The sequence below is a fragment of the Varroa destructor genome, unplaced genomic scaffold (genome assembly GCF_002443255.2).
Source record: "Varroa destructor unplaced genomic scaffold, Vdes_3.0 BEIS01000001.1, whole genome shotgun sequence".
NCBI lineage: Eukaryota > Metazoa > Arthropoda > Arachnida > Mesostigmata > Varroidae > Varroa > Varroa destructor.
The window spans coordinates 14594968-14609934 of NW_019211454.1; the positions used below are offsets into that span (position 1 = coordinate 14594968).

The 14967-nt window shown below is 42.4% G+C and overlaps 1 protein-coding gene and 1 long non-coding RNA gene across 5 annotated transcripts in view; one reads left to right on the plus strand and one right to left on the minus strand.

The window, feature by feature from the left end:
* The window catches only part of LOC111255629 (uncharacterized), a 61001-nt gene that overhangs the window by 15563 nt on the left and 30471 nt on the right, over positions 1-14967 (minus strand). The window contains exons 1-2 of one of the 4 annotated variants that reach the window (XM_086992605.1): positions 6797-11867; positions 5566-5814 (exon numbers count right to left, since the gene is read on the minus strand). The exons of 1 other annotated variant lie outside the window; for it this stretch is intronic. In XM_086992605.1, coding sequence (XP_086848731.1) covers positions 5566-5623 — 58 coding nt within the window. In that variant the 5' untranslated portion in view covers positions 5624-5814; positions 6797-11867. Of the gene's footprint in view, positions 1-5565; positions 5815-6796; positions 11868-14967 lie in introns of those variants that run through there. 2 more of the 4 variants (XM_086992591.1, XM_086992600.1) reach the window with 2 other exon arrangements.
* LOC147758294 (uncharacterized) lies at positions 730-2359 on the plus strand. Its single transcript, XR_015318382.1, has 3 exons — positions 730-821; positions 1136-1222; positions 1596-2359. It is a non-coding gene; the product is annotated as an uncharacterized LOC147758294 (long non-coding RNA).

Genomic DNA, 14967 nt, shown 5'->3' on the forward strand with positions numbered 1-14967 from the left:
GAACATTTGTGGGAGCTGTCATTAAGCATAAGAACTGAAATGGTGGCCTCAATAAAACTGTAATCAATGCCAGGCGGAACTAGTCATTGCATTTTGGTGGTTTTTACCTCTGTCCCTTTATAAGGGCAAACCTTCGCAAGTCCCTCTACCTTTGCTTCGCGAACTGTCAAAATGACGATTGCTGAACATCCGTTCGTGGTTATGGTAACTAGGTGGGGCCTATTTCTCATTCTGGTCGCGCCGTCCCGTACTTCTATTCCCAATCACCGTTAATTACCGTTCACAACGAAACTATTTTTCACGTATAATACGGCCTTACCGAACTCGAATTGCATGGGCTTACGACTATACGTATGTTGAAATAATCCAAAACGATAAACGTTACAGGTTCTATAAGAATCTATCGTGCTCACCTGTATAGAATAAATGGTTGATGGCGACGGCTATTAAGAACTTCACACAACGTAATCTCTAACTTTTATTACGACACCATTGAATGGTAGCAAAAGAAGTTATCATAATAAAAACAAATGATTTGGGAAAGGCGCTTCACTGTTTTTCCACTGCAAACCTCCAATTGAATAAAACAGCAAATAAAACAAAAGTAAATAAATCACTCCTTTAGTCAAGAAAAATTTAGATCTCTATTTTCGAAAAAATTACATCTCTATCCCTCTCTTTCGCTCGCCATATATTTGGCTTCATACGGGAATTGATCTGTGTGTGAAGCTCTAATTGTGTTCTCTAAATGCTGCTGGCTGCCATCGCTGTATTTCAACGGCAACGCATGTCGAGCTCAGTTCGCAAGATAGGAAGCCCATGTAAGTTTATTGAAGTTGCAGGTTTCGAACGATACTGTTTTAAGGGTATACAGGACAAAAACCTATGCTATTATTGGGCTTGTTTAGCTAAAATGGTGTATAAGAAGCAGATGTCTAGCCAGTGTTCAATAATCAAGTTTCTATAATGCCTAGAAAACGATATCAGCATTAATAAGTAACGCATGATACCTTGCCAAAAGCGAGGTGTTCAATTGATGATTCCGCATCGTACGGACACCCTTATGAGAAGTAATTCGACAGCCTCTTTTTGAAAAATCAAGTGCGACCTACATATAACTTATCTCGTCCCCTAGGTGGTAGCAAAAACAGGTAGAAGATGTCTGTATACCTAACGTGTGGGATGACCGACTGATCCAAGAGTGCTTTTCACCTTATAAATGGTAAGTTTAGTCATATTTTACATTGTTTCATACTTTATATGTATAGATCGAAAATACATATGAAATTTAGCGGTTCTGTAGCAGGGGCTTTTAGCATTTTTCAATTCAGTTTAGCGATTGAGTGATAGATTAATAAATAGGTGAGAACAGCTCGTTGAGGTATTCAAGAATATGTGAACAGTAAATGGCACATTTTTTTCTTAATAAAAATACATAATTTCAATGTTAGAACAGTCAAAAACTACTGTTTTTAATCGGTAATTTTCCCTGAAGCTTGCTCGGGTTATAAGGCTAGCTAAATTTTACTAGGATTCAGACTTCGAGGATGAATGTTTTACGGACAAAAAATATTTTTTTATTTTGTCTCTGCTAGCATCGAAAGGCTATTGTGTTTAGAGCGAAATATTTGTGTGGCGTACGGCGACAGAACTAGCTGCTAAATGCAAAGACTGCGTAGAAGTCCCAAAAAATGCACCGTACTTCAATTGGTCGCCCAAGATCTAGGGAGGCCTTCAATGCCAAACAGCTCTTCAAGCGGCAAACAAAATAGGCCGCAGATACTAATCTATCATGTCTCCGCATCAGCGCAGAAGGTAACGTGGGTGCATATCAAACTCCGGAGTATGCAATAGTCCAGCTTCGACACTTGGCCTAGACACGTCGTTTCATGCTGAATAAGTATCAGACGTTAATGTTTTTTAAATACCACTGTATCAAAACGCAAAGCGTGAGCCTGGACGCCCCATAAACTGGACGAGGATCAGCAAACACATTAGTGGGTAGCTATTTTATATGGAGCATATTATCTGGGTGCTCAATAACAAGATAACTAGCTAAATGAAATCAGTGATAGTGCAATTGCCAGTAAAGACCCGATCGTTTATAGCGAGATAAAACAAGCAAATTAGTTGCGAGCAAAATAGGGATAAATTTTGATTAGGATGTTAGTTTACAGAACGAAACGTAACAATGCATAAACATGGATTGAATCTAATTGGCGAATCTTGATGGTAAACAGATCGACCCACCAAACACCTCCAACGTAGTCCTTTTTCCCCCCTCCTTTTGTCCCCGTTTTCTACTGATTCGTATTTTTTGCAAGAAGGTTTCTCGGCGTAAACGAGAGAGGAAAGCTGTACGAACGATTACCTAATCTTTAGTAAAATCAGTTAGAATAAACAAAGATTTTTCACAATAAAAGATGGTCAAAAATGACACCAAATACATAGTACGCTATAATAATTATTTTTTGGACATTTGCTTTGCGGTAGACTGAATCTTTCTGTCATTTTTGCTTCATCGAAGATTCGCATCCTCGTTCAGAGCAACGTATTAGACTAACACCTAATTATCTTTCTATAGCGTCGAATAACGTTACAATCTCATAACGGGTATTCACCTTGTATTGTCCCGACAATCTGTTTGGGTAACCGGACGCGAGTGGCACAGCCATGTTCTGGAATCCCGTCCATCTACTATACAAATAGGTTCTGCTGCAATTTTAAAGCCGTTTTCACTCCAATTCGGAAAGGTAATATATTAACACGGACAAAGTGAGTGACAAATTTGAAGACTGAAAAGCGTTGTTATTTAAGAGTTCCGCGAAGAAGTGCCGTCACCTTTAGGTTGTTCTTCTATCCTGTAGCTTTTAAATGTTCATGTGACGTTTTTACAGACGAAGTTTGTATTTCACTAGCTTAAACGGGACGAGTCCGGAATTTGTAGTCCTTGTGTGTCCAGAGACACAAACTTCGAATAGTGTTGTAGCTTTGTTGGCCCGGACGTTGGTATGCCAGAGTGAAGTGTCAATACAAACACGGTTGTTGGCACACCCCCCTGAGATTGTGTGAGGTTATTGTTTGAGATAAACAGAACATAGCTGCCCCACGATGACGCCAATTCCAGCGCGTTGCAAGAACACATAACGGTGGTCCGTTACCAGCTGATGCGACCACGAACCAGACGCTTTGTATACATCACACGTAACGGATGTGTTTAGATCAGCAAGCTTACCATGCTAATAAAATTGTTCGTAGATTTAATAGAATAATTAGGTAATTTTCATATAGCCCTAAAATAGATCTGACGTACATAGTTTTGTAGGCCATTATTTGACCTTCAGCCCGTTTGGAATAAGTTACTATGTAATGTATGGCTATTTTTGTTGCTATGCGCATAAGCCCCGGCTCTCAAAGCAAAATTTAAGACAGCCATTACATCGGCCGATGTGGAACAATTTACCATTGACGTTTAAGTTAAGCGGGACCGGCAATTCGATGTAGTTTCCAGTTCTCTGAACGTCGTATACGAACGACACGAGAATTGTTTACTGCTCAATGCCCCAAAGATACAGCATATTCTTCAATATAAAGTATTGCTCACCATGCTCCTTCTCGTATTCTGAAGAACGCTCGGTTTTTATACCATCTTATCGTCGCGTGCTACTAGTTGCCTGATCGACTTTGATGAAGAATTACATGGATCAGTATTATTGCATCTTAGGTAATTACCGATATAGGCAAATCTCTAAGCGCTAAAGAGCTAGGAAAGAACAACGCCAACCACCTACAGGGCAACGACGGAGATGCTTAACTACCTGTTACAGAAGCTACATTTTTCAAAAGATTCTCTGCGGCAGTTACCGTATAATCCAGTAGACAGACACAACCTAGAGAGTAGCCATTTACCCCCCGTAGGGCAATACATAAGTTTTAAAGCAACTATGTATTTTTGCTTAATGGACAAGTCCTATATCTGTTGTTTAACACGGCCTCAATACGGTTCAACGATATTTTAATGGTCCGCCATTTTTCCGAAAGGTACCGCACCTGATAGATAGTTTAAAACGGAAGGGTACTTGAGCGTGGCCTGACCTGGGCGTACAACAAATATTGAGTTAAATTTAACCTTTACCTTTCAGAGAAAGTTACATTCGACTTTTTAATGGACCACTTGTTTGTTGATTTTTTTTACGTTGACACCTTAACCATAATTAACCCAAAAAACAGTGTACTACAACAATTTTTGTTTTCAGATTAAGAACCGCAATTGCTTTATTGGCGCAAGGTTACTTGCTACGTGAATATACGAAAACTTCTATTTCTGAGTTCTACATGTACTTATAATGGTCATGCTCTAATTGAATAAACTACGTGAAGTTACGAAATTTCGAGAAGCTGTGGTTAACTTAGCTAGACACGACCTAAAGGCTGGGCAAGGCTATATTTTGATCGAAATATAAAAAACCCAACAGGCACGCTAGACAACAAATTTGATCGACGCATTTCTACAATAGAGCGTGCACCTTTAGAACGTTGTTCTGGAGGCAAACAATAAATCAGGAAAAATTTTATCTTTACTCCTATACAAAACTTTACCCTTAATCACGTGTGGTACGCAAACTTCATCATATTTAGTCTCTTACTTACCGTACGTTATATCTTGGTTCAACTGTTCATCATCGCTAAATATGGCATATAAACGAAGCACATGAAGCAAATGAATTAAAATAACAGAGCTATTGCTTGAATTGAAGCCTATATAATAATTCACTAAAACGGGTATATACTGCAGGACAGAATCAATGCCTACTTCTTCGAGCTATAGCCTCTAGCGAAACATAAAGATAAATTAAACCGTTATTATCGGGCCATCGCTAGCCCGACAAGCAGGTAGTTACCGGCAAAAAGCCATCGTGGCAAGTGGTCTCACAAGCACATGTGGTATACCTACAGTGTAGATTTAGGAATATTGATGACTGTGAAATGCGTTCATCCATCGCTTGTCGATAATGGATTTTTATTACTAGATAGATGTTGAAAAAAGGGTTACCTTTTCAAATTTTGTTTACAGGTTCGGCGATCTGAACGGGGTGTACCTTGCTGTAGCGAGATCTCAGAATGGTAAAGCCAATTTGTTGGTCAAAAAACGTAAATTTCAAACTAATATCAGAGATATAGCTGCGTTAGGTTAGTCATATGGCGAAATTTTGCCTAAGACAGGATGATCTACGACTGCAATAAGAATCTCTTGTGTACGTACCGTATCTATTTGATATATCATCGCTAAAATAAATGGTTAAATAACGGCTAACAATAATGCGCTCAGAAACTTAACTATACTTATCGTATCTTTTTAAGTTTATAAAATACAAAATCACCTCTTGTTGTCGATAACGTCAATGTTAACGCAAACAAATTAGCGACAATTCTTCCAGTACCATTCCACTGTTACTAGCCTACCACGTTTTTTCCAGCTTCCTTCAGCTTTTAGGCACCACCAAGGCGTACGTACCCATAGAGAAAGTATGTCATGTCTTTGCGTCTTTTCGTGTCGCTGCTTACCACGGTCGAGATAACCATGCGAATTCCGCGGGGGGCTCAGGAGGTTGTTAGTAAGCATGCGGATAGTGTTGTAAAGAACTGCCTTGCCACTTTGGTCAACGGCAAGCCGGGTTGCCGCGGTTAGTAAACGCGAGAAGCTTTGAGCAGCGTCTCCGTTCCATCAATCTTCCTGGCTAACCGAGTCGAACTCGCGATGGTTGAGGCGGATGGTGCCAGCGATAGACCAACCGAAGCTTCATTTTTACAGACCTTAACAGGAAAGATAACGGCGAAAAATGGTATGATGTGGCATGCCTTTCCTTACCTAAAATATCGCCGTACGGTAGCGTGTCTGGCAGGCCCCCACTCACACTAGTCCTACATCCCATATTTGCTCTCTTCTATTGGAAGCTTCTATGTGCAGCTTTGGTCTACAAGAGCTCTAAAAAGGCTTCGTTTGCATTCGCCTTTCCAAGGGAAACCTATCGCCACTGCCCAAAAGGCGCGCTTCATCAAGTTTGATACAAGCGCTATGATGGTGAGTTTTGCAAATAAACCAGCGTTGGAAGCTGTATATAGGAATCAATGTTTTGCTAGCGAGTGAAAAGGGTGTTACCTCGCTAGTTCTGTTAGTTTAACTTCTAGTTAATCTTACTGGTGTTAATGATAAAAAGGAAACAAATCGTGTGGAATAGCCACTGTTAGACTTTGTATTTGTCCAAGTTTAGAACGGGGACCGTAGCGTTTGTATTGGTGAAGGTCCATAGAGGTCGATGCAGATCGGGAGAGTTGGTACAGGTAATCTTTGGACCCAAATCGGAGTCTAGTAATAATTTCGTCAGACTGTCATAACCTCTTCACCGAATAAAATATCACGATGCCAATTGAAAGTTAGTTACTTGCCGTACGCCGCAGTGAGCTTAGACGCGTTAGAAAATAACGAAAAACCATTTAGCTAACTAACGAAAATAGAGAATGAAGATACCTCGTGAAAAGCCTCGTGTTAGCCACTATAGCATTTGGGGGCTTATTTAAATTCTCTTTTAGATATGTTGCCCTTTGTTCCTGTCAATGAAGCGTTCTTCTACTTTGACAAATGCAATGCCAAAGCTGCATCTGGAGGCAGTTAGCATTAATTACATTTGTTCGCTTAGAATGTTTAGAAGCACAAACCACACTATACTGAGGAAGTATATGCTGCAAAAAAAAAAAAACGCTTTGAAAGAAACCCAAATAGGAAAATGATACATACCATTATCCCTCTGAAGAAGCCCAACTATACAACACTTGCAGGCCAGTCGCGTTTTCGTCCTCCTCTCCAGGTCCGCCGGTGCGCTCAAAGATACGTTTGTAAACGCTAATGAAAGTGTTGCTCGTCCTGTGTTCAACGAAATTCCCGTATCGTCGCCCCTTTCGCGTTTTTACGTCTTGCCTGGCAACGCTCACAAGACTTTCATTCTTGACGCTTAGGTTTTTCAATGTAAGGGAGAACAGGAAGTCGAACATAGATAACACAGTCAAATCAAGGAACTATTGTACTATACTTTTCGGCCAGCCATCATCGCATTGAAGTTATAGGGTTTTGTAACTTTTCCAGCCGCTCTCACCATCGTATTCCCTCTACCGCACGCATCTCACCACTGACCGTCAAACAGCCGGATACATTGGCTAAAAATCAAATGATGGATTCCGGCGTTCCTTTCGTTGCGATGTGAAATTGTCGCCTGTGCGTGCTGGCCACTGGGTTAGATTTCGACCGCGGGCGACGGCCATGTCGAGCCTTGGGGGTTTTTTGAGCAAGCTTTTTTCGCAATCTCGCTTTCGAATTGTACCGCCATGTCCTAAAGATGATGCTTTTTTTTGAAGAGAGGTATTCGTGAGCACGCTGAGTAATAGCCTATGAAAGGCACTTCCTAACGTACTGAATTTGCTTTGCGTTTGTCTGCGTCGAATGACAGCTTGTCTTGCCGATGATAATCGGGACAACACAGACACTGCGAACGGAGTAGGACACGGAGTGCGATGATTTCAAAAGCGAGCGTTTATAGAGACTTATTAATGCGTTTCTCTTTGAGATGAGCTGGGTCCCGAATAGAACTTCCGTCCGATCTTCATTTCTACTTTTCGTGTTTAACGGTTGATACTGGACAGCGTATTAGGGTAAACTCTATCTCCGTAAACTTGCCAGGCTAGATGTGACAATGTCAATCTTAATATCAATGAAAAGAAAAATGGGCAAAAGTTTCGAATCGTATAAACCCTTATCATGATGCGGTATCACCACAGTCACTGGAAGGAATAATTTTATCGAGCGAAGGAGTCGAGACGTCGGAGACTACATTAACGAATGACCTGAATTGGAGCATTGTGCTTTGCTTTATTTCAGAGTGTCAGTTTCAGTCAGAGGCGGAGTAAGGGACACCAAAGTAGACTTCGCTTTCAAAAGCATAGCTAGGCTTGTAAACGAAGTAGGTGTAGCAGATATACAGGTTAACACTTACCTATAGATCAAAATATATCAGATAGTCAGCCCCCGTGATAGCTAATAGTAATTTTGTACCTTAAAACGCACGGGGTAAAGGAACTACAACACAATTTTCAATAAAATTCATTGTTGCAGATACGGGATCGATTTGAGAATGTGTGGTCGACATTGAGTACAAAAGCGGTTGCGCGGTAAAAAAAAATATGATTTAGTGCCTGCAAGGCTAAGTGCGTAAAATATCATCGGGCTTCCAGTAACCAGATGCAAGTAAGCTAGAGATCGTAAAACGTGCATCATTACGGTCAAATTGCAGGATATCTGCTCAACCCCCTCAAAAAGGCATTATATAGGCGTAGATGCAAATAATCTCGAAAGATCTTTATTACATTTTGCAAGCAAACCAGCTCTAACAAGATGGCAGCGATGCTCACACATCCGTATGGGCAAAGTCAAGGCGGCTACGAACCTGCTTATTGACATTTATTTTTGCAACGACAGGAGTACAGAAGAAACTGTTCTTTGACACTTGTTAGTTTTCAATATCATGCAACACAGATGCTTCTCACAGACGTGTGGTAGCCTCGAACAAGTATGGGGTTAAGGCCATGACTCGACATTGCGCTGCAATGTACCTTAACTAAATTTATTACTTCTCTCAAATCATAAATCGCTCTTCGAAAGTGAACTCTTAGCCTAAAAATAACAAAATCATCAGGCTCTCTAACGGTGCTGTTAAAATCAGTGTAGATGATATTAGCCTAGTCCTTCAAATGGCAGCTCAAAATATAGGGAGCTTGATAATATCGACCGCCAGCTATAACCAGGAAACGTTGGTGCGTAGTAATAGCCACACATACAACTGCAAACCTTGCATCTGCACAAGCGGCATCTGTGTCTGCTGTCGTTTTACTTCGCTTCCCTTACATCGTTATCGTGACGACCAGCTCAACTTGAAGTATTAAAGTTAGAAAGATATTTGTCGAAGCTCCAGTCAGTGACAAGCAAACGGTTCGAAAACTTAGCTCATTTACCAGTTCACGTGGGTAAATAATTATACACCGAGTTATTGCACATATAAGTAAACCGAAAAAAAGAATCTAATTGTACACTATCGACAGTTTTCGTTGTCCCAAAAGCTTGCTCAGACCCAAATAAAATCTATCCTAGTTTGGCCCTTATTCAGCGAGATCCTAACCGCTGAATCCGAATTTATGGTTTAATTATTACTACTGTGAGCAGTTATCGCTCGTGTAGCAGCTATCATTGACTTGTGATCCTCTACACACTGGAATACTGAAAATCTTTTGTGTACACATATTCCACGTACGCTTAGATGCATACAAACGTCCGATTTGCCTTTCAGGCGGTGCTCATACCCCCAAGTAATGAGCTTCTTTTAGACGACGCTATTCGAAAGTCTCTCACTCTGGTCTTCGACCCCACCTCTGTTCGGCTTCTAACTTCTCTCGTTCTCTTTCTCCCGATATCAATAGCCACTCTGTGGAAAATTAAAACCCTTTTTAAGTGTTTGAGGGGTGAAGGGGGGTATTTAAGGGAAAAAGGCTCTGTGTCGTATGGGAGAAGATTTTAACGCGGGCATCATGAAACGGTTCAATATAAAGCCGCACTGCGTACTAGTGGGCGCTGCAGGCTCTGCGGCAGCTGAAATCGGGTCTGGAAACGGCTCTGGTAGCATGGGCAAGTCAGAGGGAGAGGGAAAATGGTTAGGTCAAGCCGAGTCGGAGCAGCGCTGCGAGTATTTACGTCGTTGGTAGAAGGACGAAGAGCGATCGGTAAGAACCGGCAAAGGCCCCCGGGGGATAGAAGATAGCATAAAAAGTCTTCGCTTTTCCGTAAGTCGAAACTTCGAGGAACGGATAGGTCTGTGTCTATGCACTAGCAGCTCAGACGCTGGCCGAACCGAGAAGCTAAATGCTATAGGAGAAACTGTTTAACTTCAGAGGAGAGAAAAGCTAGAACGAGGCCCTTTGCCATTGCCCGCCAGACTTTAGGAACCCCTGATTCAAGACAGGACTGCACTGACAGGGTTTTGACCAAGTTTCAAATTTTTTTTCCGTACCAGAGGTATTCAGCCGAATAATTAGCCTATTCCCAAATAATAAACAATATGTCAATCTTTAGCAGTATCAATCGGCTACTTTACGTAAATTGATCTAGGCTGGAACAAGTTAGGTAACTAAGAGTTACGCAAATGGAAGCGTTGCAACGCCTAGAAAATAGAAAGCTGGGCGTCGACTTCGAATAGCCAGGTGAAAAAAAGGCAGACATTTGTTAGCTGAGAACGACCTTCGCCTGGAGGGACTGTACCGGTCCGTTTTCCTTTCGTCCTAGTTGATGCAGTAAACCTCGATAGAGAGTATGGGTCAGTTGCACTAAAACACACGTTCTGGGGCAATTCTGCGTGTAGGTCGAAGAGGACGTAAAACTGTTGGGAGAGATTTTTGTCTCGACAAATTTTCCATTTCGATGATCTCGTGATATTCGCCGGTGCGTTTTGGCCGGTTACTGCTGCCTCTGCTGCTGGTGCTGCCATCGGCGTTTTACAACTCAGCTTCAGGAAAACGTTATCTATCTGAGAGTCTAGCTGAGAGCCAGCTAGGCGAATTCTGGCGCTCCTTTTTACCTGGTGTTCGATCTAAAAAGCAACAAATTTTAAAAAGAATCGAACTCTGAAACAAAACAAAATGTCAGGGAGCTACACTGAAGCAGAAGTATAGTCGACTTGATATGATCTGAACGACGTTTTTCGTAACCGTCAGTAACACTGTAACACGGACTTATTCGTAATATAACATATACGCGTTATTAGCTGGGGATTCTCTGTGGGGTCGTTTCTATAAAGACGGCATGACAAAGCTGAAAGAAATGCGACGTTCACGAGAATCACTTTTGTATGATATCGACATGACGAACTTATAGCTCGCTACTTCTTACTTAACGTCTTGTGCCTGTTAGTTACGTAGCGCCACTATAGCTAAGATCATCGGCAAATGTATTTCCTAGCGGGGATGGTCAGGTTCGTCTCTCGTCGAGCACAAATTCAAAAGACAGTTCACATATAAGTAGACGAGGCGAATCATGTCCTTCACGCAGGCTTTGTCGACACCTACCTGTTTCTTGTGGACCTTCCGATTTGTATGTCACATAACACAAAAAGGAGAAGTGGTTTGTTAGCGCACGATTTCGTATTGAATCTATCGCTGGATACAGCAAGCTCGGAGAAGTTAACAGTGTCAACTAGTTGCCAGAAACGTCTTTTCCCAGGGTGTGTGTGTGTCGACAACACGGTAGCTGGTGTGCTACGCCAATTTCTAATCGCGGCTGTTACTACTCGCTGCATCGACAGCAATACAATAGTTACTATGAGGAGGAAACATTTATGACAGTTCAGCTAGAACGAATTCTACCGCGTTCTTACGCTGTTTCTCTCGTTCCATCTTTCTTTCCTGACTGTGTTGCCATGGAATACATTATTGCCCTTATAACGGAGGTGGCATTCTCCTTCGTAGTCGGATTTTTGCCAGGGGAGTATAACGTACCCACGTTGCCCGCAGGCCCAAAAGGGGACCACTTTCTTCCTCTGGATGTTGCTTCATTCCTGTTTGCAGCTGGCGCAAACGCTCTTCCGGGCCTTGCCACTTCGCACTCCGTTGGCCCTCAGTTGTGTTGCCACTACTTAGGGCGTTTTCCCTAAGGAGCATCAACGCTTGTAGACGTCGTGGATACGCGACGACGCCAGGGAAAGCGGGGGCGGCAGGCATCTTCTTCCATCGACTATTCTTTCAACTAGAAATGCACGTTGTCTCTGAGCCGTCATTGGCCGCAGACCTGTATCAAGGCTGGCATAGTGCTGGGCAAGCTAAACGGATACTAGAACTGGCCTGAGAAGAGGTGGCCGCACAAACGAGCAGAACGCCTTCCCTTTCGGCGGCGACGGTGGCGGTGATGCCGGCGCCATTACGGTCTGTTCTAAGAAAAACAAATTCCCTTCGCGCCAGTCGGGCGTGTCGTACTTCCAGACGACTTTAGTGCACCCACAGGCTTATACAGAAACGCACAGATAGAGGCATCGGAAGAAACCAACTGCGAATAGAGCCTAAGTATCTAATGCAACAACAGAGAGCGCACCAGCAAGTAGTCGTCGCCTGGTGCAGGCAGTCGCTGCCGTCAACAAAACGTCTTATTGCCGTGTCAAGAGCACGCGGACACGCCTTTGGCGCTTGCTGTAGAACAATATCGCGAAAGGCAGTTCTCCTTTTCCACGAGCGAGTCGCACACGAATCGCGTCACCGAGGACTGCTAAAGGCGTCGTTATACTTTTGTGGCTATTTGGAGAAGACGGGTATCTATTCTATATTCTAAAGTGATATACTACATGACAAAATAGTCCAGCGTCAGCTACAGGTTATTTATTCTTGCGAAACCTATAAACAATTCAAGTAATCGACCTTTTAACACGGTGTCGACATTCTTAATGTAATCCTAGTAACCAGATCAAGCGGTGATGCAACAATGTTGCAGCATTGCTAGAGCGATAATTAGAAGCAAATAGGAATTGAAGAGCGAAAAAAAATACTTAAATCACAACTATAAATTATCGTAGCATGCAATACACGTATAACACAGAAAGGATGACACAAACACGAACATTATATAAGCAAACACTTAAAGTCAAGTAAATAGTCAAAACATACAATCTGTCTATACTGAAGGCCCGTTAAAATGGCCTACGCTGATGCCGTTGTCAAATTGCTTGAGTCTTGTCAAAACTCAGTCTTTTCTACCATGTGTTGTCTCATCTAAAGCTACATGCCATACCCACGAACCCCCGTCCCCTTCTAGATGCTGAATGCAACGACCGTACCGCGTTTGCCGGGTTGGCTCAGCAACATCTGAGTAACGCGGAATGGTTTCGTATCCCTCATGAAAAGGATGGGGTGGGTCGGAAGCTCCAGTTGTGAAGCCGAACATTTGTTAGAGTTTTGCTATCACCAATACACGCTCGTCGATCTTTTCAAAATTTTCTCCAAAATCCTATCGCCGTTTGAATCAAATATCTCATGGATGCTTGCTGATACACGCGACCGCCCTTCGAGTTACTCAGCTGTGGGCGGTTACTGTCGTATGGCGGCAGGGGTGTTGCTTCTTTAACATTGCCGATACTGCTACAACGTTCGGTCGTTACAACGATTTCAATGGGGTAGTGTCGCTTTGATCATCCTCTGCCTGCGTCCCTTAGATTTGCTTCCCATTGCCCTGTCCGTCTTTTTCAATCCCTGCGGCGTCCTTCATAGGCCGGCATCATTGTGGACTCTCTAGCCATATTGAGTGGCTGCGATTAACTGAGCTAGTGACAAGCGATCGACCAAGCCAGGCCTGCTGCGCTTGTCACTAGAGCTTAGAGGGGCATCGAATAGACTGGCGCCTTCCAAATGGAAGCGAATTCCGAAAACCAAGCTTCTTGTTTTCGTAACTCCCGCGAACTCCAAAGCGAAACAAACTGTACGGACGGCTTCCAACAAGACGAACGCAGCTCGCAAGCCAGGAGTCCAAGTCATCGCCGAGTTAGGTACCATGAGATAAAACGCACTGGGAGATAGAAACAGGAGCGACGGCATTTGCATTTAGGGGCAACGAGCACTTCCAATCAGAGGAGAACGATAAAGGAGCAGGATGAAGCGACGGCCGCGGGTATCCTGCCAATCCTCGCATACTCCCTGCTCGCATCGTCCCACACACGCAGAACAAAGGACGAAACGAAGAAGCTGTTTTCGTCCTTGTTTTGCATAATCAAATGTGCTCAACGATACGGCGCGGAAAATTGAGATCCCAGACCGCAACAGTCCAGCGAACGAAGGACTGACGGCTGTAGTAGCAGCCGAAATTCGTTGGCCGAGATGAGAATCGTTTTGGTCGTTTCACGTTTGTTACACGAGAATATATAGTAATGATCAAGAGAACGTTTAGGAAAAATAAATACGTTAAAGCTACTCATCTAAGAAAATAAGAAGAATTATACGACGGCGATTATTGTAACAAATCATGTACGATAACTTGGTACGTGGTACTCGGCGGAGATCTGTGCCTGTGCAGATGCTTCGTAAGAGAGAAAATTAAACCAAAAAATATATTTGACTTTCTTGAATTGTGGACAGTTTCTAGTATATAAAGGTTGTCATGTTATAAAACAATGGGAAATAGACGCTAGTAGATAACGTTTGTTCAGTGTACTGCGCGTCAGTTGCAGGTCAACTCTGGGATTACTTCGATAGGCGAAGTCCTAAACGTGTAATTATGCCCTTTCTGAACTGAAAAAACCAATATGTTCTGTTAAAAAATTAACAGTAGATTTATAATCTTCATATGTTCGTAATGTTTGTGGGTCTTGACGTTTATGTGATTTGTGACAGTGAAAATTATACAATTTTCACTTTTAAAGTTAACCTGACTAGGCTTCTCCGCCCTTTTTCTGTGTATACTTTTTCTAAATCGTGAAATACGCATTATACAGTTTCCATTGATCTTAAATATCTGTCGAAGTCTTGCAACATCACATAATTTGATTATAATAGAATGCTATCTTTCTGTCAACTGTTCGGCGGTCTTTTGGCAATCTTGTATGCGGACGTACTATTTTAAAAAAGACTGCAATGCAGCTGGAAATTTGCTAATTGCCCCTCTTGCAAAACCACTAAACAGATAGATTTACATGCAAATCATCCAAAAAATGTCTCAGTCTTGAATTAACTAGAAAGACTGACTGCTAACCGAAACTCAAACGAAAAGCACGCAGTAGTATCCTGCCTCCGACATGCCAAGATAGAGACTCATTTTAATTAGCCAGCAGCTCATCCCGTCACTCACTGAAAATCCTTATTTTAAAAAACTACTCTGCCAGAGCATCATATTCGAGCTAG